This window comes from Tachypleus tridentatus, chromosome 11 (assembly GCF_004210375.1).
Source record: "Tachypleus tridentatus isolate NWPU-2018 chromosome 11, ASM421037v1, whole genome shotgun sequence".
Classification (NCBI taxonomy): Eukaryota; Metazoa; Arthropoda; class Merostomata; order Xiphosura; family Limulidae; genus Tachypleus; species Tachypleus tridentatus.
Window position 1 is genome coordinate 82,590,417 of NC_134835.1, and position 22,735 is coordinate 82,613,151.

The 22,735-nt window shown below is 34.7% G+C and overlaps 1 protein-coding gene across 2 annotated transcripts; it reads left to right on the forward strand.

Annotated features, from left to right (window-relative positions):
- The first annotated feature begins 1,949 nt into the window (after window positions 1-1,949).
- LOC143232610 (uncharacterized) lies at window positions 1,950-22,713 on the forward strand. Of its 2 annotated transcripts, none has more exons than XM_076468237.1 (3): window positions 1,950-2,072; window positions 16,594-16,841; window positions 20,453-22,713. In XM_076468237.1, exons 2-3 carry the CDS (start codon window positions 16,601-16,603, stop codon window positions 21,763-21,765), a joined length of 1,554 nt encoding a protein of 517 aa, XP_076324352.1. In that variant the 5' UTR covers window positions 1,950-2,072; window positions 16,594-16,600; the 3' UTR covers window positions 21,766-22,713. The 2 variants fall into 2 exon arrangements, with proteins under 2 accessions (XP_076324352.1, XP_076324351.1); XM_076468236.1 differs by lacking the exon at window positions 1,950-2,072 and adding an exon at window positions 11,715-12,069.
- Window positions 22,714-22,735: the final 22 nt, after the last annotated feature.

A 22,735-nucleotide genomic window follows, 5' to 3' on the forward strand; every position in this document is an offset into this window, starting at 1 on the left:
GCTATCTATGCTAGCCATCCATAATTTAGCAGTGTAAGACTGGAGGGAAGGCAACTAGTCATCACCACCTACCTACTCTGGGGCTACTGTTTTACCAACGAATAGTGGGATTGAACGTCACATTATAACGCCCCCACGGCTGAAAGAGCGAACATGTTTGTTGTGACCTGGATTCGAATTCGCGACCCTCAGATTACGAGTCGAACGCCTTAACCCACCTGGCCATGCCGAGCCGAAGCTAATGTATGTCACCACATTTTCACAATATGGTGAATTGACAATAGCACGTTTTATAGAACAAATGGTGTAGCTGATATATTATCACATTATACATCACCTTCACTCATCAGTTCTTGTAATTATTACACATGTCCATGGCCGTATTTAAAGTAAAAATTTACTTAACAAACCCATAGGGTCAGCCTTACATATATATTTTTTCATGTGGGTGTAAAATTTAATAATACGTTGCATTTAATTTCAAACTTTTAGCTAAGGTTCTAACCTCGATGACCTCATAGCTAGCTACGACCACGTATACATATTTCATATTGTAAAATGTTTTATTTTATAATGCACCTTTACTGAAAAAAATTCATACGCTTTTCCTTGATTTCATCAACCTTCAAAACTGCTTCAGTTCCAACGTTGTTCTGTTGGTGTCTTGACTGTTTTGAAGATGTACATTTATCAGAGTTAACTTACAACTTTTAAAGGAGTATTTGTATATTTATGGGCCTGGCATGGCCTAGCGCGTTAAGGCGTGCGCTTCGTAATCTGAGGGTCGCGGGTTCGCGCCCGCGTCGCGCTAAACATGCTCGCCCTCCCAGCCGTGGGGGCGTTATAATGTGACGGTCAATCCCACTTTTCGTTGGTAAAAGAGTAGCCCAACAGTTGGCGGTGGGTGGTGATGACTAGCTGCCTTCCCTCTAGTCTTACACTACAAAATTAGGGACGGCTAGCACAGATAGCCCTCGAGTAGCTTTGTGCAAAATTCCAAAACAATTTTATGTGTTGGTGGCGAAATGTGTTATTGTGAAATCTACAAAACGCATTATAACTCATGAATGCAAAGATCACACATATAATCCATTTAAAGAGTTGACAACTGGAGTGAAAGCTATTCAGACCTTACAAACGTGCGAAAAGTTAGACGTAGTTTCATATATGATTACATTACAAAGCTATTCAATAACTGGCCCGGCATGGCCAGATGGGTTAAGGCTCGTAATCTGAGAGTCGCAGGTATGAATGCCCGTCGCACCAAACATGCTCGCCCTTTCAGCCATGAGGGCGTTATAATTTGAGAGTCAATCACACTATTCGTTGGTAAAAGAGTTGACACTGGGTGGTGATCACTAGCTGTCTTCCCTCTAGTCTTACACTGCTAAATTAGGGACCGCTAGCACAGATAGCTCTCGTGTAGGTTTGCGCGAAATTCAAAAACAAACATATTCAATAACTAGCCGGAGTATCCGACTCCTGGACAGAAGTCATGTAAGTTCGTGATTAATTAAAGATTATCTTTGCACATTAAAAGTTGATTCCCTTTCATGTAATTGTAAAAAAATAATAATTAAAAACTATAAAACTACAAAACACAAAACGTGAAACCATAAATTCGCATGCATATTCTCATGGACTCAACGAACCTTCATGTCAAATTTTGTAAAACTCTGTCATTACCCTGCAATATAACTGTTACATGGACATATACAGTAATATTATATAGATAAAGTAACAACAAATTACAATTATAACATTTAAAAGCACTTGAAGTTACTAATTTTGTTCATCTGGAGAGGTCGTAGTACGCTACAATGTGATAAAATTTACATCACAATCGTTTTATTGCAAAATAACATAAATGTGTATGTGTGTGTATATATACATACGTATATAGTGTGAAATGTCTGATCACTTATTACCACGATAAGAAATAAAGAATATTGCCAACGTCTTATATCAGTAAACTTTGTACTCAGTAGGCCTAATGTTCGTGATAAAGATTCACTGTTACCTGCGAGTTTTTCTCATTACGGAATTTTTATTATCCAGATAACTTATAGAAGGTAAGTGAATTTTAGTCTTTATAAGTTTTAAATAATTAAATTATGTGCTTATGTTATTGGAACGGCATTAAATTAGTTCGTAACATACACAATGTATTTATAATATAATCTAAATAAAATATTGATATATATATAAAATCATGAAACTTGAAAGCCACAAAAAGTTCGTGGTAGACGGTTAAAGTTTAATCTCATCAACGGTATCCAATATTGCACAATGCTGTGTTTAACAAGGAACTGTGTAAGTTCCATTTTAAGAAGGAGAAAAAAAGGAAGAAACCCTCAATACCCGCGTCACTGAACTTCTTTTTTTTTCCTTTTTATTAGCTATATTTTTGTGCGCCAACAATATCAAGCGTTAGATGCTCCTATAACCATTTTGGTTTTATTACTCATTAGGACCTCTATTGCCCTACCCTCAAACTGAAAGTTTTTAAGGCAGAATTAGAGAAATTACTCTATGAGATGTTGGGGATGATCAAACAAGAAAAGAGTTTGACCTCCTGAATCCAAAATTGTAATTAGATCTCAAATCGGTCAAGAGATGAGCTAAAAGTTTGTACTTGAAGAAACAAGAACCCTATGATATGGATATTGTGGATACAAAGACAGAGAGTTGAATTACTCTCGCGAATAAACATTATAACATAACATTTTATAATATACTAGGAAACAGAAAATTTATAACTTCGAAGCTATGTGTTTGCGTTATCGAATATGTTTTTAATTTAAAAAAGGATGGTTATCTATAAGTTTGATAATATAATTAACGCATTTTGTTTCTATGTAAAACATTTTCCCAGGATACAATCTGATGGATACATTAATTATTAAGGATTAAAAAGCCATAAAACTTACAAAGATTAATTTCATTAGAACTATTAATATTAAACTATTCATTTGTGTCGAAAATAAAATACACGTGGTGCTTAAAATTCAAAGATAATTATAAATAAAAATTAAAGTACTAATATTACTTTTTTATTGTAAACTTCCAATATCTTTAGTGTTCGCCATCTCTTGTCCTCATTGAGGATACGTTAAATCAGAACTTACAAATAAACTAGATCAAATAAAGGACACAATGACATCATAATAAAACGTAAGAACGGTAAATAATCTGTAAACTAATTCGTTTTGCGTTTTTAATAATGTAACAAGCTCTTAACCGGGTTTCTCGGTTAATATTGTAAACCTAATGTCTTGGAGATGTGAGTGAGAAATCCAGCTTTCTCAGAGTCAATCTTGCCGTGTTTCAACACTGATCTGTGCATATGAACAACGCTTAACTGGCGTTGTGTCTGATCTAAGTGTCCGCCATCTTTCAACACGCAATTAATGCCACCCTCTGCAAGTAGTATCAAAATGTATTGGCACATTTGTAATTACTCAATGCTAAGAATTCACTTGTTGATAAACAACGAGTTATTGTACATAATTCTCAAAAACAAACCTTTCATGTATAGTTACTAATATAATCTTAATATAGTGTATTTTAAGAAGGCTTTGAATAATTAGTAATGCATTCTTTATCGCCCATATAAATACCAGGACTTATTGATCATGAGAGACAGATTATTTAGTCTCAAAAATATATTACCAAATAACCCACTGTACAGGAGAAAGAACAACAACATGAGTCTATTAAGATAATCAAATATAAAAAAGTGAATTTAAAGTATTGAATAAGGATGAGGAAATTGATAGAAATGTTATCAGTAGATGGCGCGACATTCTTTAATGTGTCAAATGTATCTGATGGCTAAGGGTATAAATATCATTCCACTTCTGATCTGTGCATATGAACAACGCTTAACTGGCGTTGTGTCTGATCTAAGTGTCCGCCATCTTTCAACACGCAATTAATAACTTGTTGAGTGTATTGGAGACTTTTTTTTTTTTAAGTCTCCTCGGGTTTTTGCTGTCTTGTATAGTAAAATATTTGGTATCTCATTGTATTTTCAGACTGTGAATCTCGTTTTATAGAATTGTGTACACTAAATCGTTGTTTATTTAAAGAGTGAGTTTTAACATTGATTCTTAGATAGTGTGTGTATGTGTTGTTATTGCAAATCAACATCAGGCTATCTGCAATGTTCATCGAGAGAAATCGAGCCCTTGATTTTAGCGTTGTAAATCCGTCGACTTACCGCCGTCCTAGCGGTGGACAATTAGATAGTGTCATAAGAGCTTTTTTTTTTTTATCGAAATTTGGTTGTTTGAAATCAAATAATAGAATAAGAAATAAAAATACATTTCTGTAGTTGAGAGGCGATTTCACTCTAAAATTTTATTGACTACTTCACATATGTAAATTGTAGTTTCATAAACCCCTACCAGAGGAAGATTCAATATAATTTCACGTAATTAAGTTTACAAAAAAAAAAAGAAAAAAGAATAGTTTGGATTTACAAAGAAAACTCCCGGTAGAGTGTATTTTAGGTTATATTAGTTCTCGATGTAAGTCAAAAACAAAGATAGATAACGGCCAAGCGTGTTAAGGCGTTCGACTCGTAATCCGAGGGTCACGGGTTTGAATCCCGGTCGTGCTGAACATGCTCACCCTCCCAGCCGTGGGGACGTTATAATGTGACAGTCAATCCCACTATTTGTTGGTAAAAGAGTAGCCCAAGAGTTGGTGGTGGGTGGTGATGGCTAGCTGCCTTCCTTCTAGTTTTACACTACTAAATTAGGGACGGCGAGCGCAGATAACCCTCGAGTAGCTTTACGCGAAATTCAAAAACAAACAAACATACTGTAATTAGTACCCTCTTTGCAATTTGTAACGCACCTGGGACGTTAAAAAGAGGTAATACGGTAATGAAATAACTGGATGAGGTTTATGTGGGTGTGGGAAGTTTTCAGTGACTGCTATCCAAGTGTGTTGTTTTATTTTTATAGTTCTTTGGAAATGTTATCTTAAGTTTGATGTACAATATTCTTTAAAGACAGTTTTATGGAGTAATTGAGAATTGGGTTTTACAAAAGTGAAAAAAAAATCTTTGGAATCTTAAAGTTGTTTTAGAAATGAAGTTTTGTTAACAAATGTCTTAAAGTATTCGTTGTTTTCTCAAATATTTTAACTGAAAATAATCTCTGCTGGGGTAAAACGAGAATGATTCTTTGTTTGTTTTGAATTTCGCGTAAAGCTACTCGATGACTATCTGCGCTAGCCGTCCCTAATTTAGCAGTGTAAGACTAGAGGGAAGGCAGCTAGTCATTACCACCCACCACCAACTCTTGGGATACTCTTTTACCAACGAATAGTGGGATTGACCGTCACGTTATAACACCCTCACGGCTGAAAGGGCGAGCATGTTTGGTGTGACGGAGATTCGAATTCGCGAAGCTCGGATTGCGAGTCGAACGCCTTAACACACTTGGCCATGCCAGGCCTAAAACGAGAATGAAATTCTTTGTTTGTTTTATTATTGTTATTATGTTATTAACCGACACTTTATAAGTTTTTGAGTTATGAAATTATATATATCTACCTAACTAGGTAGGTTTTAGGTGTACTTGCGTTTCTAAATAATCTATTTTCGCTCGGGTATCTTTGTTTTGCCCGGTAAAAAGCAGTGCTTAATATTGCTTTTGACGCCACTAGTTGGTAAAATTGTGGCGTAACTAGTCGTATAAAATTGCGTTGACACAGGCGTGTAGATGGAACCAGTCGTAAACTGGAACAATGTTTTAAACATAAAGTAAGTCATACGATTCTTCACCTGAGACTTGTTAGGCTATAAAATGCTGTTGGCTGGAGCTAATGAGAGCAACAAGACCTGTGTATTGGTAAACTTAAGCTTTAGTTCGCAGGTATGTCACAAAAGTCGGCATCTAGAAGCTGCACATTCACATTTAGAATTTTTCTGTCATTGCTTTAATCAGAATCACCCAGAATAATTTTTCAATCAGATTACAATTAGTGAACCTATACTTTTATTATGTTGAAACTTCACTGATTTAATATTTAGTTTGTTTGATACTGACAGTCGTGTTTTTGACTCTTCTGTTATTTCTTTACTGTTGTTCTCATCTAACGCCTTTATCTTTACCTTGTTGTAACACATTCTGACATCCATGTTAGGTGATGTCAGAATACATTTGACAAATACCCCCTAGTGGCACTGTGGTAAGTCTGCGGAGTTATAATGATAGAAACCAGGTTTCTTCACCCTTACTGGGCACAACATATATAGTTCATTGCTAGGCTTTGTGCTTAACTATAAACAGACAAAAAAAAGCTGAAGTTGTGAGTCGAATCTAACAAAACTTACAGCGCTAAAATCCGAAATTCGATTCCTTATGATAGACAAACTGCATCGTTTTTTTTTCCCAACTGCTCTTCATTTAAACTTTGTTTGTTTTACGTCGATTTTACATAGAACAAAGTTTTTCTTGTAGTTACAAACAAACTGATAGTTTCAATATAGCGTGTATGGATGGCATCGGTGTAAAATCGTCAAGTCTAAATAGTGATTGTTTATAATAGCCGATGAAAAGATCTTGGTACGTTTCAATCTTTACAGGGCCCGGCATGGCCAAGTGTGTTAAGGCGTTCGACTCGTAATCCGAGGGTCGCGGGTTCGAATCCCGGTCGCACCGAACATGCTCGCCCTTTCAGCCGTGGGGGCGTTATAATGTTACCGTCAATCTCACTATTCGTTGGTAAAAGAGTAGCCCAAGAGTTGGTGGTGTGTGGTGATGACTAGCTGCCTTCCCTCAAGTCTTACACTGCTGAATTAGGGACAGCTAGCGCAGATAGCCCTCGAGTAGCTTTACGCGAAATTCAAAACAAACAAACAATATTTACAGTTGAAGCTATTTCTTATTAACAAATTTAGGTAATGAGTTGGACGTAAAACGAAAGTTCCTTATGTAAATATCCATAGCTATTAAAGTGATTTTCTTATTGGTTGTTCATCCAGTGACGTTCGCTATTTAAGGAACACATTTTCGTTAATCTGAAGGTGAGAGTGCTATTTATCATCCCATGTGCCCCTAGTGGCACACCAGTATGTTTGTGGACTTATTTCGCTAGAAACTGGCTTTCGATACCCATAATGGACGGATCACAGATAGTCCACTGTGTAGCTCTGTGCTTAATTACAAACAGACAAACGTTGGAATTAAAGAAAACAAGATTCCGAACGTACAGTCTTGTTCTCACATTCTGCCCCCAAAACAAGATTCCAAACGTACAGTCTTGTTCTCACATTCTTCCCTCAAAACAAGATTCCGAACGTGCAATCTTGTTTTCACATTCTTCCCTCAAAACAAGATTCCGAACGTGCAGTCTTGTTTTCACATTCTGCCCCAAATATTTTCAGAAAATGAAAGATATTCTTAATGCTGCACTCATTCCAACGTGTATTCCACATGCTGACACTTGGAAAACTGTGGAAACTGATAGTAAAAGTTTACAGTCTAAAACATTTACTGATTTTGTTAGAATACCAAACGTCAACAGTTTTCAACATAACAGTCGACTTTGTTCTTACCAGGTTGAATGTTACGGAAAATATTCTGAAAGAATTATAGATATAATTTTGTTTGTTTATGTGTACAGATAAAAGTTATTTAATTTACATTTTTCAGTGATGAAGGCACTCGAGAGAGTCCCCAATAGCACAGCGGTATGTTTGCGGACTCATATCGCTTAAAAACGGGGTTTCGATACCTGTAGTGGACAGAGCACAGAGAGCCCATTTTGTAGCTTAATTCTAAAAAAACACTATTCGAGAGCTATCCGCGCCAGTCATCTCTAATTTTGAAGTGATAACCAATTCGTAGGATATTCTAATTGAATACAGTGACATTTGACTGTTACTCTAATAACGCATCCACAGCGCTAAAGTGCGGAGCGTAAATTTTATTTTTCTTTCTTTTTTTGTGGTAAAAGAGAATGATCTACTAAACCTTGAGTCCAAAATCCAGCATGCCAAACTTTAGGTCATTCACAGCCCACATCCAATAGAATCCAATGGACATAAGGAAAATGAAACTCTAAGCAACTCGAGAAATAAAATTATACTAATGATTGAAACGTACCATAATTTGTGTAGTTCAAATTGTGATATTCAAAAATTTTGAGTTACCAAAGACACACAAACTTGTGTCTTTTATAGGATCACCTTTGTATCATGTTACGTATTATAACATATCCTGGACGATTTCAAATAGCCTGAAATTTTAATTTTAATTTAGAAGTTAATTTAATGTCGATATTTATCAAACTTATATTTACCAACAACATTGATACACACAATTTTCTTTCTTAACACATATATATTTTAATGTACAAACGACGATACAATTTATAATAACAGTTATTACAAATAATAATTTATATACAAAACTTTTATAAATTTACAAGCAATACTGAGTCTTATATCTGGTATGGAACTGAATATTTTATCAACGGTTCACGATGAGTAAATTAACTCTATGTTGATACACAAGTACAATTCACCTGACGGGATAGCTAGCTAGCCCTATTCTCGGCTGGCCTCATATGGTTTACAAGCTGGCTTTTCACAATGGAAGATATTTAATGTCATTGTAGGAATACTAATGTCTGAAGTTAATTCTTTGAAGATGAGCCCCTTGTAATATTGTAATATTTGAAATCTTTAAAAGTTCCTGGTCAGTTATTTGTTGTTTACCGATTGATAAGTGTTTATTACATTTATAGCTTCCGAAATTTACAGCATATCAACTGTAGCAAAACAACAATATTCTAAACACTATCTCTTGGCGCGTCAATTTATAATCTTTAGGCGAGGTTCTTAAAAGTTCACTTAGCAACAATATATATCTTATATTGTTGATTCTTAAGCTCGAAAATCTTCTATAAATTTAGAGAATAGGCAGGACTTGCGCAATTCACAGTTAACAATATAAGTTACATGCATTTCTAAGTATATATATATTAGACTAAAAATCAAATATTAATACTAAAATAAATATAAATACGTTACGATTGTACTCCCAATTCAATTAATATAACATAATGTTTAGGGACAACAAGGAACCTATTGATCCATTTTAGCTGTCCCGTCATCTAAACTAAACTAAAACGTCTGAAGACAACCCATTTTAGAAGCCATCTACCTTGTTAGAAAATAAAAACTGTCTTTGTTTAAGATGACTCCTAACCTGCAAAAATTTATATTTGTGTCCCTAAGTCTTAGTATTCTCACTGCTGAATATGTAAAAAAAAAAAAAAATGCATCAGCACTATTATTTACTTTTACAGTCTTAAACACCTCAATCAGATCCACCTAACTTTTCGTTTCTCAAGAGAAAACGATTTGAGAGATTTTTGCGTCTCCTCGTATGACAACCCTTCCATCCGCTTCCAACAATTCAACGTCTTTCCTAAAGTAAGAAGCCCAAGACTGAACCCTATTTGACATATACAATGCAATTATAACCTTTCTAGACTTAAATCCATTATTTCTGTAGATACAACCTAAAATTCTATTTTGTTCTACTGCTAGTAACAGCACACTGCTGCGATGGCTTAAGAGAGTGATCAACCATTATATCAAGAACCCTTTTAACCGTTATATCAACATTCCTTTCTTTCATGACGCTGTTAAGGTTATTCCCATCCAAATTGTACTTATAATTCAAATCATGATAACCCATCTGCACCGTCTTGCATTTATTATAATTCGAACCCATCTGTCATTTATTTGCCCAATTCATTAAATAATCTAAAATTTTTAAACCAGCAGCGCCCTCTTCACAGGTAGCAACACCCAAGATCTTAATATCATCAGCAAAACTGAGTAATTTATTGAACACCCCTTCATCCATGTAATTGATATTAGTTAAAAAGAGCAAAGGTCTTAAGACTGATGAGCCCTGAGGTGCCCCAGTTGTGACATTAATCCACTTTGACTAAACTATTCTGTTTCCACTGTAACAGTCAATTTAACTAATAGTTTCAAGGATGATACATTTGTAGCACTCTTTATATGTCATATTGAGTACCGGCACTCTCGACTGCTAGTACTGATGTTTCAATTTAGCAACTCAACAGAGAGAAAATGTAAACAGTTTAATAAATATTCAAGTTGCCCAAACAAAACATTTTTTCCCAAAATCACTGTTTACTGACACACTGCATATTCAAGTAATATGTACAATTTTCATCGCATCGCTTCATACTGTTGTTTAAACAGTCTCGTTAACTCATTGGAAAACAAAACAAAACATGCCCATCATCTGTTTCGTACTAAAAGTTCTGGAAAAAATAATTTATCTAAACACGAACAACTGATATCCTTTACGACGTTTTTTTCTAACAAACGCAGATGCACATTTTCCCTAAAAAAGCAAGCTCTAAAAATAAATAAGTGAAAACTCAAGTTCTGAGATAGTTTTACTCCAAATAAAAGATTTTTCAAAGTTACGTAACTAATCTGTCTTTTTTTTTAAAGCCTCTTTCCAAGTAGTATATAATTTTTTCTTAAGTTTCGTGACGCTTTCTTGTATCAAACTTTAACGATATCTCACTCTAGAAGCAACATCTTTAATGATGTCGAAATTTGGTGCTTCATCTCCGCTTGGGTATTTTTAACACCTAACAGATCGCGGGTTCAAATCCCCGTCACAACAAACATGCTCGCCCTTTCAGCCGTGGGGGCGTCATAATGTGAGTAAAAGTTCCAAGAAAAAGATATCCAATAAATTGATTTGTAATGAAGCATAAGGATACATATTGGGATACGGGTGCTGTGCCAATCACCATTGTCGAAAACCGATTTTTGTCGTTATAAGACATGAAGGCGAGATATGGCCAGGTGGCTAAGGTACTCGACTCGTAATCTAAGGGTCGCGGGTTCGAATCCTTGTAACACCAAACATGCTTGTCCTTTCAGCCTTGGGGACGTTATAAAGTCACGGTCAGTCACATTATTCGTTGGTAAAAGAGTAGCCCAAGAATTGGCGGTGGGTGGTGATGACTAGCTAACTTCCCTCTAGTCTTACACTGTTGAATTAGGGACGGCTAGCGCAGATAGTCCTTGTGTAGCTTTACGCGAAATTCAAACACAAAAACAACAAAGTGAATCATTCTCGTGAGAGAAAGTTTCAAATGTTTTATAACTTCATTAAAATAAAAATTAAAAAAGTAGAAAAACAATCAGGTTCTAATTATTCATGGATGTATTGTTATTCCCACATTATCTTCAATCATATAACAATACTCAATTTATCTGTTTAACAGTCTCGACATTTGAAAAACAGACCTTATCGGAAAATCGAAAAACCGTTTTGCCGAAATGAATTTAGATGTAGTTAAAATCAAACAACGTTGTACTGAACCAAAATGTCGTGAACCGTTGTAGCTCAATGATGACAACGAAATTCACAACAGAGTGAAAATAAGTCGTACCTGTCACGTGCTCTGTAACTGATTTTATATCTACTTTATATCCATGTATAATCGAAAATGCGTGCAAGTGCTTGGTCGTATTGTATCATCTCGATAGACTGTAGATAAAAGCGATACAAGAGCAAATTTAAGAACTGTTCTCTCAATACATGTACATTGTTAGCTGTTTCTTCCTGCTTAACTATAATGGACTCTACCGGAAGTAGTGTTCAATTTCATATCCTGTTTAAATGTCACGCAATCACGCCGTATAGATCTCTATATTTAGTTTAATGGGTGTGAGTTATAATGTTTTTGTTTTCTTGGAAGAAGTAGAGAGAAATTTGACAAAACTTTATTTTCTTTCGGTAATGAATATCAGTTAACTGTTGGTTGGTGAAGTTTCTTCTGGTGTAAACTTTTTGACAAACTCCAACAACAAATGTTGTAATATGAATGAGTGATAAGTAAGGAGAGCATAAAATAGGAAGTATAACCTTTTCCATTCTATATGATCAAGACTTTGAAATATTATTAGGATATTTTTCAGGGCTGTAATGCTCAAGTTAAAGTCATAAACTTGAATCAGGTTATCGGGTTTTGAAAAAAAAGGTAAGTCTTAATATTTATATGTGGTTTGTTTTTTTAATTTCGCGCAAAATTACACGAGAAGTATCTGCGCTAGCCGTCCCTAATTTAGCAATGTAAGACTAGAGGAAGGCAGCTAGTTATCACCACCCACTGCCAACTCTTGGGCTACTCTTTTACCAACGAATAGTGGGATTGACCGTCACATTATAACGTCCCCACGGCTGAAAGGGCGAGCATGTTTGATGCAACCGGGATTTGAACCCGCGACCGTCAGATTACGAGTCGAACACCTTAACCCACCTGGCCATGCCGGGCCTGTAAGAGAAGTAGTATTTTAAATGTTTGTAGGTTCCTTATGTGAACTAATTGAACAATAAATATTTTCTTGATTGTTGCCCTTGCGGGAATAAAAAGGAAATAACTCAACTGTTCACTCAAGGTCTAAGTAATAAAATTTCTGACATCAGTATCTACGCACTTACAACGTTAAAAATTGAGTTTTGATACTCGTGGTGGGCAGAGAACGGTTAGCCCATTGTGTATCTTTGTAGTTAATTTCAAACAAACAACATTTATATTTTTGTATAAAATAATTCATAATAATTCAAAAGGCCTTCGACTAAGAGGCTGCATATCAATGCGTATGTTTGTGTGTTTTTCTTTTAGCAAAGCCACAACGGGCTATCTGCTGAGCCCACCGAGGGGAATCGAACCCATGATTTTAGCGTTGTAAATCCGTAGACTTACCGCTGTACTAGCGGGGGGGCGTATCAATGCGACATAGCTTCACTAATCTCTATAACTATCACAACTGTAACATTACAAGACTAAAACGGGTAGAATTAACTAAACAACTTGGTGTGTCTAAATTTCGTCAACTTGTTAACGTGTATTTTAACAAATTTCAGTTAACATTGGACATTTGAGTGTAGATCTGCCCTTCTTATTGGGTGTTTCATATAATCCAGTAATGTTTTGATCTTTGTAAAATATCCTCTGGATGTATCAAAGATTCTGTGATATTTTGATTTGTATAATGTATTGCTTGGATGTTTCGTAGATTCCGTGTTGGTTTGGCTTGTGTAAATTACATCTTCGGTGTTTCATATAATTCATTATGCTTTGGATTGTGTGAAGTATACCCTGGGTGTTTCATAGAATCCTGGCCCAGCATAGCCAAGTGATTAAGGCGCTCAACTCATAATCTGAGGCTCTTGAGTTAAAATATCCGTCATATCAAACATGCTCGCCTTTTAGCCTTGAGGGTATTATAATGTTATGGTTAATCCAGCTAATAGTTGGTAAAAGAGTAGCCGTAAGAGTTTAATAAAATTCATGATGTTTTGATCGGTGTAAAGTATACTCGGTGTGTATCATAGACGGCATGGGCTAATGTGAAGCTGTGAAAATAGATTATTTATTGTGTGTTACACTTATTTTATGACCGATATTATACGTTAGATAAATACATTTAAATATAGTGAAATTTGAAATACTTTACTGTACAAAAAGAATAGTTTTAAGAAAACGAATATTTTTTTATTATTCACCAATTTAAAAATACCATTTCAATTTACTTTGCAAACACTTAATGTATGTTCATGTGTAATTATATATATATACACAGAGACATGAATGGGCTCGGCATAGCCAGATGGTTAGGGCGCACGGCTCGTAATCTGAGGGTCGTGGGTTCGAATTCCATTACACCAAACATGAGCACTATTTTGGCTGATAGAGCGTAATAATGTACGGCCAATCCATTTATTTACAGGCATGGTCAGATGTTTAAGGGACTCGACTTGTAATCCGAGGGTCGCAGGTTCGAATCCTTGTCGCACCAAACATGCTTGCCCTTTCACCCATGGGGGCGTTATAATGTGCGGTCAATCCCACTAATCGTTAGTAAAAGAGTAGCCCAAGAGGTGGCAGTGGGTGGTGATGACTTGTCGATTGATTTAAATGGGAAGTGGGGTTCAGTAACACCAATAACTCATACTCGTAAAATTCAATTTAATATAGTTATGGCTTATGTAGTGATAGCATGCATGACTGACTGAGCCCCAGTTCGCGTGGTTTTCAATAATGAGCACCCATCGGTAAAAACAAAAGTTAATGTTTATGTTTAAGAATTTACTATTTATTATAATTTTTTGCCTTAGGAGATTCCCACCACTCCTCCCGAAATAACTATATAAACCTTCTGTTTGTATGTGAAGTTGTTAGGGCTTGTGTGACACAAAGAGTATTGTAAATGTGTATATTAAAGCACAAGGGTTCCTGCTGTTCTCATAACCTGTCAATTATAATATCTTTGCTTGTAAGTTTTGTGCTACCATCTCTGTTTGAATTGGTAGACTTTATTATACTCTTCATCTCAATAATATGGTTCATACAATTACTTGTATTTATCATATCTCATCAAAGCTGAGGAAGTGTTTCATTTGGCTGTCTGCTGTGTCTACTGCGATGTGTAGAACCTGAGTTCCCTATAAATTGCGTAGCCGCACAACAACGAATCAAGTGGTGCGCACGTCCTTAGCAATGGCAAGGAGTTTCAATGCGTTGACAGCGTTAATGACCCTGACAGTCGCTAGTCCTAAAGCCCAAATAATCAAATGGTAGCGTCTCAGAGCGGTCTAGTGATCCAAGAGGGTCGATGGCCTAAAAATACCACCTCACCCCATAAAAACAGTAGTAACGCACATTGTCTTAATAACGGTAAAGATTAAAATATTTATTTCGCACACAGATTGAAAATAACAGAGGAGAAGTTGAATATAAACCAAATTTTAGTGTTGTAAGTCTGTAAACTTACCGTTGTCCCGCCAGGGGAACTTTTCTGTAATTACAGTTCTACACCTTCAACTCTCGTTACTGTTTTAAGAGTCACAAGTTATGGGGTGAATGTACCCACAGAATCAGTACTTGCGGAGATAATTACAATTATGAAGATATTATGTGTGTTTTTTTATTCTTCGTGGTGTGAAAGACTCAAATCTATGCTTTACTTTAAAAGAGGAAGAAACGTCTTATTATTTTTCCCCACCAAATACAGGTCCTCATAACGCCATTGTATGTGAAATCTCGCTGTCACACAAAATATTTTTTCTTAGTTGTTGCGTCTATGTTCTCGGATCTTAAAGAAATGTTTGTCTTTAGTTTCTAATCTAACCTTCTATTCTGAAGTAAATTCTAATGGATATTTGTTTGGCTTTGTTAAGACTAGATGAAGCTTCTTCTATTTTATAACACAATTTCTCTGCTTAGCATTGTTAAATATTTTCGTGACAACACTTACTGACATCTTTCTTTAAATATTTTATGCTTGATGATGGCTCACACTAAGACCGTTTACTGGTCTCTAGTCAAATGTGCTTTGAATCGCAGTCTTAATTATAAGATAACACTTCGCACAATGGCCAGTGCTTCTGTTTATGTGCACACCATACGAGTCTGAAAGGCACTTCGTTGATTTAGTAACTGTGGGTCGCCCTACAGCCAGAAAGCTGACGCATGTTGATCAGTGACTACCATATTCCACTATTCGTTCATATCCGAACAGCCTGCTGTTTGTGAAGAGTTGCCTTCCTTGCGAACCTTGTAAATAAAATGTTTTGTGTTTTATCAAGTACCTTCATCTTTGTTATTTGTAATTCGGTTTTCCCAAAATGAATCCATTAAAGACGGCTGTGCATAGGTAGTTTTTTCTTTGTAACTTTTCGCTACAATATTAAAATAAAGAAACAAATTATATTATTTTCATTCCTGCTCGTATTTATATTATAGTACTTTACCTATTTCTACGTATTTCTGTTTCTTATGCATGAAATAAAAAAGAACACGGCTAACACTTGAAGCAAACCCTATTTACGTACGCAGAAATAACAGTGGCAAAAGAGTGGGTATTCCTAAATATCCAACACCCAAACAAGAATTGTTTGTGTGTTTTTGAATTGCACTCAAAGTTACACGAGAGCTATCCGCGTTAGACGTCTCTAATTTAGTAGTGTAAGACTACAGGGAAGGTGGCTAGTCATCCACACCTACCGCCAACTCTTGGGCTACTATTTTTTACTATTCGTTGGTAAAAGAGTAGGTATTTTGTTCTTGTTAAGACATGCATATCATTTCTTTAAGTACTTTATCTCCCATGGCTCACAGTTCTTGCTGTACAAATAACAGTTTTTAACGTTACGAACCAAACACTAATCAGACGGCGTATGTGCTCGAGAATAAACACGAAAAAAACAAAAAAAACCAATAAGACGTCTAGATAATGCTGCGATCTTTATCACAAATCTTGTTCGTTATAGACCACGGTATTTTTACCGCCCTTGAATAAAGATTTGTGAAATATTAACTAAAGATTACGTATTATTCCCTTTAATATCAAGCAGCTCAACATAGTAATGAAAGTGGGCAAGATATGATTAAATGATGGCTGAAATGGGTGTAGTAATGTTTATGTAATCAACTTTTTGTGTGGAAATATCTTTTATTTAAATATTTCAGTAACTAATGCTACTTCTCATATTATCTTAGGTAACCCATGAAGATTTTTATAGAATACTGGCTTACTGCTCTTTTAGGAACAAACGCACTCTTAAGTGCTCAGAGTTTCGAGTCTCCGAGATGTGAGAAGGGTGTGGAAGAAAAGTGGAAACCTTTTCCGGGAAAAGTCATTGGTTTCGGCCAATCGAAGCTCAACAATGCTTTCGTCAGAATCAACCGTATATATCATACTGATACACTGGAGAGCTGTTTAAAAGAATGCTGCACTTCTCTGTATGGTAAGTAAACCATAAAAGGCTAACAGTTAATGTTAATGTCCCACAGTGTACTAGGTTTCCCTAGAGGCAGTCGCCTCAGGAGCATTATAATAATTATTTTTAACGTTCATCTGTTTTACATTAACCTACGATCATCTATGGAAAATACTTAAGCAAGATACGTAGAATGATGAAGTGCTGCGGTGAAGTGAATAAAGTGTTATCAAACGTAAAGATACTTTGTGTAAGAAAAGAAACTTTTGGGCTATCGTGTGTATTATCTACGTTAGTGGAGTAAGAACTGTTACAGAGTACCCACAGTGGATAAGATGGAATACATATGAAAGTGTAACTGCTTTTCAAAGTTTCATTCTTAGATAGCTTGTATGTTTCCAGTAATAATATTACATTAATCTACTAAACGAGAGCGTCCCCCGCTGGCACGGTGATAAGTCTATGGATTTACAACGCTAAAATCAGTGTTTCGATTCCCCTCGTAGACTCAGCAAATAGCCCGATGTAACTTTTCTATAGTAAAACAAACACTAAACGAGAGTTGAAAATTAAAATCTGCGCTATGTACTTTAAACGACAGTCGTAAATAACAACCCATGTTTAAAACATGGTGTAGAAGATTTAGTCAACTGTCAATGAGGTGAACTATACTTTTTATAACACATAACTTCGGTTCTTTCGCTATCCAGGAATTCGATGTTTCTTTAGGAGGCATTCAAGAAGTGTCAATGTTTTCTCTTGTTAAAGAAAACAGTTTGAAAATGTTTGAACAGTAATCATACGTGTTTTTTGTGTATGTTTTTAGTATAGCAAAGCCACAAAGGGCTATCTGCTCAGCCCACCGAGGGGAATCGAACCCCTGATTTTAGCGTTGTAAATCCGGAGACATACCGCTGTACTAGCGGGGGGCGTAATCATACGTTAAATGTGTCTCACATTGAATATTCAATCGTTTAATAACCTAATGTTCAATACTTAAACAGAAGTTGTTATATTGTAAACAAATACTCCATTTGAACGATATAAGTAGTATTTTTTTCATTCAAGAGAAGCAGGACGTAAGAATGAGTGTCAAAGATAAAATACACACTAACTCTAATAATTTCAATGTTGAAAAACCAATATGTGTTAAGCCTGACTCTTTATCTCTTCGTTTGTTTAATTAATCAAAAAAACATGCTACTATTAATAGCACACTTTTTCTCTTGAAACTTTTGTTACAGTTGAAGGAGAATATTTATTTTATAATCGAACTATAAATGTCGATTAATATTTGACTAATAAATAATTTTATGTTAAAAAAGATCGCTACTGTTAACCTACTCAGAATTATGACTGTTAACCTGCTCGGAGTTATGACTGTAAAAAAAGATATCTTTTGTTTAAGTTGGCTGCAGTCCTTTTAACGGGTCGCAACAGGGATGTTCTTACAATACAACCAACCTACTTACTGTATGTAGCATCTTATATATAATCACACATATATATTGTCTGGCTGTTAGGGCGCTTGACTCGTAATCTGTGGGTCGTGGAATTGAAATGCGTCACCGAAAATGTTCGCAATTTTAGTCGTGGAGATGTCATTCCAGTAATGATTGGTTTCGTGCTAAATACAACTAATGAGCAAATCAAATATATAAACATAAATAACGTGCTTTTTTTTTAATATTTCAAATAAAAAAGGTGTGATTATTGTTCTATATAACGTATTTTAAATTTACTTAGGAATATATTGTTTCATTTATATAGATTACGAGTAAACTAATACGTTTTCAATCAATTATAAAGCAGTAGTTATGGTAACGTCATCAGTAAATTATGAAATTTAGTACTATCGAAGGCTCAAAATTTACCTATTCGGTATCACGTTCTGAATCTTCGATATAACACATTAGAGCACACAACACGTCAGAATGACACTGCATTCATGTATACAATTTTTTTAAAAATAAATATGTCTGTATATTTAAATAATATAAATTCCAACATGCTTATGAAACTAAAATACAAAACCATGTTTATATATATATGTAAAAACGGCTGGTATGGATAGAGAAAACTCTATGTCGAGGAGCGAACAACGTTTCGACCTTCTCCGGTTATCGTCAGGTTCACCTATGTAATGCTTTGTTAATTGCTTGCGTTTAAACTTGTCTCATAAAAATATTGGCTAGAATTGGTGATACTGGATTGTCCATGACCGAAGAAGGTCGAAACGTTGTTCGCTCCTCCACATAGAGTTTTCTCTACCCATACCAGCCTTTTTTTACATGTATATTTTTCTCTACAAGTGGGTTTTTTCGTCATCACGGTAAACCATGTTTACATAATAATAAGGTTGACGGTGTTAGAGTAACACTTCATCTTAATGGATAAGTATCATTCTGTTACAGTACTTCATACAGAACTATGGTTAAGTATCATTCTCTTACTGTACTTCATATAGAACTTAAGATTCCGTCAGAATATTTTACATAAACTCTCTGTATTATTAACAACAGTTTTTAACAAACTGTTTCGTTTAGTGGCTTTTACGGTTGTACTGAGTGTTATTTTATATTTACATTACACTTAAAACTTAAAACACTGTTGTGTGTTTCAGTTTAAAACATTGAGCCTGTTCATGACAAACATCATGGTAAAAGTTTCGCATTTGCACTTCAAAGGAATAAATACGTACTGCACTAATAATGTGAGACTACTTACATTAGTACTCAAATATGTGTTATATTGCTGAGAAAAATAATGTGTTTTTTTTTCATATAGCAAAGCCACATCAGGCTATCTGCTGAATCCACCAAGGAGAATCGAACCTCTGATTTTAGCGTTGTAAATTCATAGACTTAGAGAAAAAAATATGCAACTCAACTTCCTTTAAAATAAGCAGCAAGGGAAAATAGCAACTGAATACCATAGAAAAGCTACCGATAATAAAAGAAATTTAAAAAACGGATATCATAGTAATTTATAAAATCTTCACTACAGTAATAACAACTTTAACTTTTTACAGTACTTTGGTTCGTACTGTCACGCCAACACACATAACTAAAAAAAAATAATCGGCCATTATTTTATACTATGTAACTAATAAGACTTTTACAAATACTAAGTATTTTATTAAGTATTTTAATATACCATATTCGTGTGTCTTAATAATTACGTGACGTATAAAACATATTTCACCATTTTAACGCTTTGACACCTGCTAATGAGCCGGCTAAGTTGCACTGTGCCTGACGTCTCTCCTAAGTGAGTTACAACGTATGTTAGGTGGTGTGAGAGAGCTATTCCAGTGGATACGGGAAGGATTATAAACAACCACGTGTTCTATGACATTCTAAAGGTTTGGGTATAAAAGACACTTACCTCCGAGTGTAAAATAAATAACATATATGTCATTTTTTTAATATAGATATTTTTATGAGTTTCAAATACTGGGACTCAGCTTTGACTTAGCTGCCCGAGCGACGTTTCAGTGCGCTCCGATATCACTACTCCCTGAATGATTTAATAATTATGTGTAAACTAAAACAAGCAGATATTTTCTTTTTGATTAACAAATCATCTTGGTGTCAAATATTTGATTATATTACTTACTTTGTTTGTTTTATTTCTAGGTGAATGTAACATATTTGGATTTAGTGCTAAAGAAATTAACTCCAACTGTTATCACTGGTTTTGTTCGCCTCTGTCTCTGTGTTTGTTTGTAAAGGCTGAAGACACAGATTCCTATGTACTTATTACGAACGAAAACAGAATTTTAAATAACAAAAACATAGAAGATTCTTCTAAACATGCCCCAGATCATAAACTTATGGGTCTAAACACATATGCTCCGAAGCTGAGCAAGGAAAAGGCAGAATCAACGCAGTTTTATCGAGAAGCAGTTTCGAGTGTTAGTAACGTGCCAAATCACCAGGGTGAGGTCAGTGTTGTTCACGTGAAAAACGGTGAATCAAGTCAGAGTGCAAATGATAGCGTAGAAAGACTTAACGACGTTATTAAATCAAACTCTATATCTAATGTTTCACTCACAACCAATAGTCTCTTAGACAGAATAATATCAAACATGGTTGTCCAGAAACCGGTTCCTTTTCTTACTTTTGGTTCTGGAAGTAAGAAAAACATGAGCCTGGTCACAGACACGAATGTACGACAGGACTTGAAACATGAAGAATTTGCTGCGGAGACTTTTCCAGAAACCAGGAATTCATCATCAGTACTATTTCGGAACTTGTCTTTCAGTTCGGTAGATAAGTACAATATTTCAACAAATAATATTACAACTGAACAAATAAATGAAAACTTTAATATTAAAGTTGTTACAACTTCTAGATTCAGAAATAACGAGCCAACAGAAGTTACTGGAAACAAACAAACTGTCATTACATCAAGGTCTGATATTTTAAATTCATCATTAGCGCCGTTAAATGAAATGAAAGATTCAGATATTTCTAATAATTTCCAATCTCACAAGCAAAATATTTCTTTTACTCACAACAGTTTCATTATGATTAATTTCAGCCATTTATCCATGCCTACTTTTCCACCAAGGATAACGAACAAAACCTTAAAAACAAATGCTTATGTGACGCTCGTATCAAGCCTAAATTTTTCAGATAGGCAATTAAAGACTGTTAATACAGTTTATTATACAAATGCACCAGCTCGATTTAGTGAAAGATTTTACATTAACAAAACAAACACTATTAACATTACAAAAACTCTGACAAGCAATGATACCCTTATGAACGATGAGAACTATTTGAACCTTTATGTATCATCCGTTCAAATTGTTATTATTCTTGGGATGGGTTTAATAATGCTGTTGACAGCATTTGGCATAATAGGTAAACGTGTGCAGGAAACGTGGCAGCGACGCCATTATTCTAAAATGAACTTTTTAACTGAAGGCATGTATTACTCGTAAGCCTAAAACATGTTCTTATCTGGCTTTCATAAACAATGAATATGTGTGTGTAATACTCACTTTGTAATATTTCATTTTTCTTGTTCATGGTTAGCAGAGAACAATCTGTTTGCCTGCATATGTCAAGGTACGATGAATATTCCATAAGGAAAGAAATTCAGTTTCAAATTACTTTCATAAATTTCATAATATAAAATAATAATAATTTCATAATACATAGTTATAGCACAGCTTTTCATGTTATTTAATCTTTTTACCTAACCTACATTCTTCTGATGAAGCATTAGCGTTTTTATTTTGCTTAAAGTATTCGCATTTCCCCAGATCCCCATAGCATGAGCATGCTTTGATGTTAATTGTGCTTTATACAATATGTATTGGCGTTTCATCTCACTAATTGGAACACATTTTTCGTATTCTGCGTACTGGCCTAAGTTAAATATAGTTTAGTATTGCTTTCTTCATTTCATGTGGCCTAATTACGAGTATTTGTTTAATTATTGTCTTCTCAATATTTTTGTCATAATTTAATTTTTTATTTCCTAAGATAAAAACAGAAGTATTGTGAAATTAAATATACATAAATAAAATTATTTTTATTTTATAATGGAAGTAAAAACAGTGGTTAATATTTTGAACTTTTACCTATAAAATATTCACTGAAGTGTTTGAAATTGCGAGATATTGGAATAATTGAAGAAATTAAATTATATAAATTAAACATAGTCCACAAATAACTCGTTAGATGGCAGACAAGTATAAGTTAATTTTATACATTTAGGCGGTACAGATTCAGAAACATAACGTTGTTATATATTGTAATGTATTTTTGTACATTTGTAATAAATATAAGCGTAAGAAAATTACTGGATATGTAATATACAACATCTTCATTTGTCAACTAAATTTTTTTTTTATATAATTAAAATAAGGAAACATAATTTTCATATTGCATGCTTCTGATTGTTTG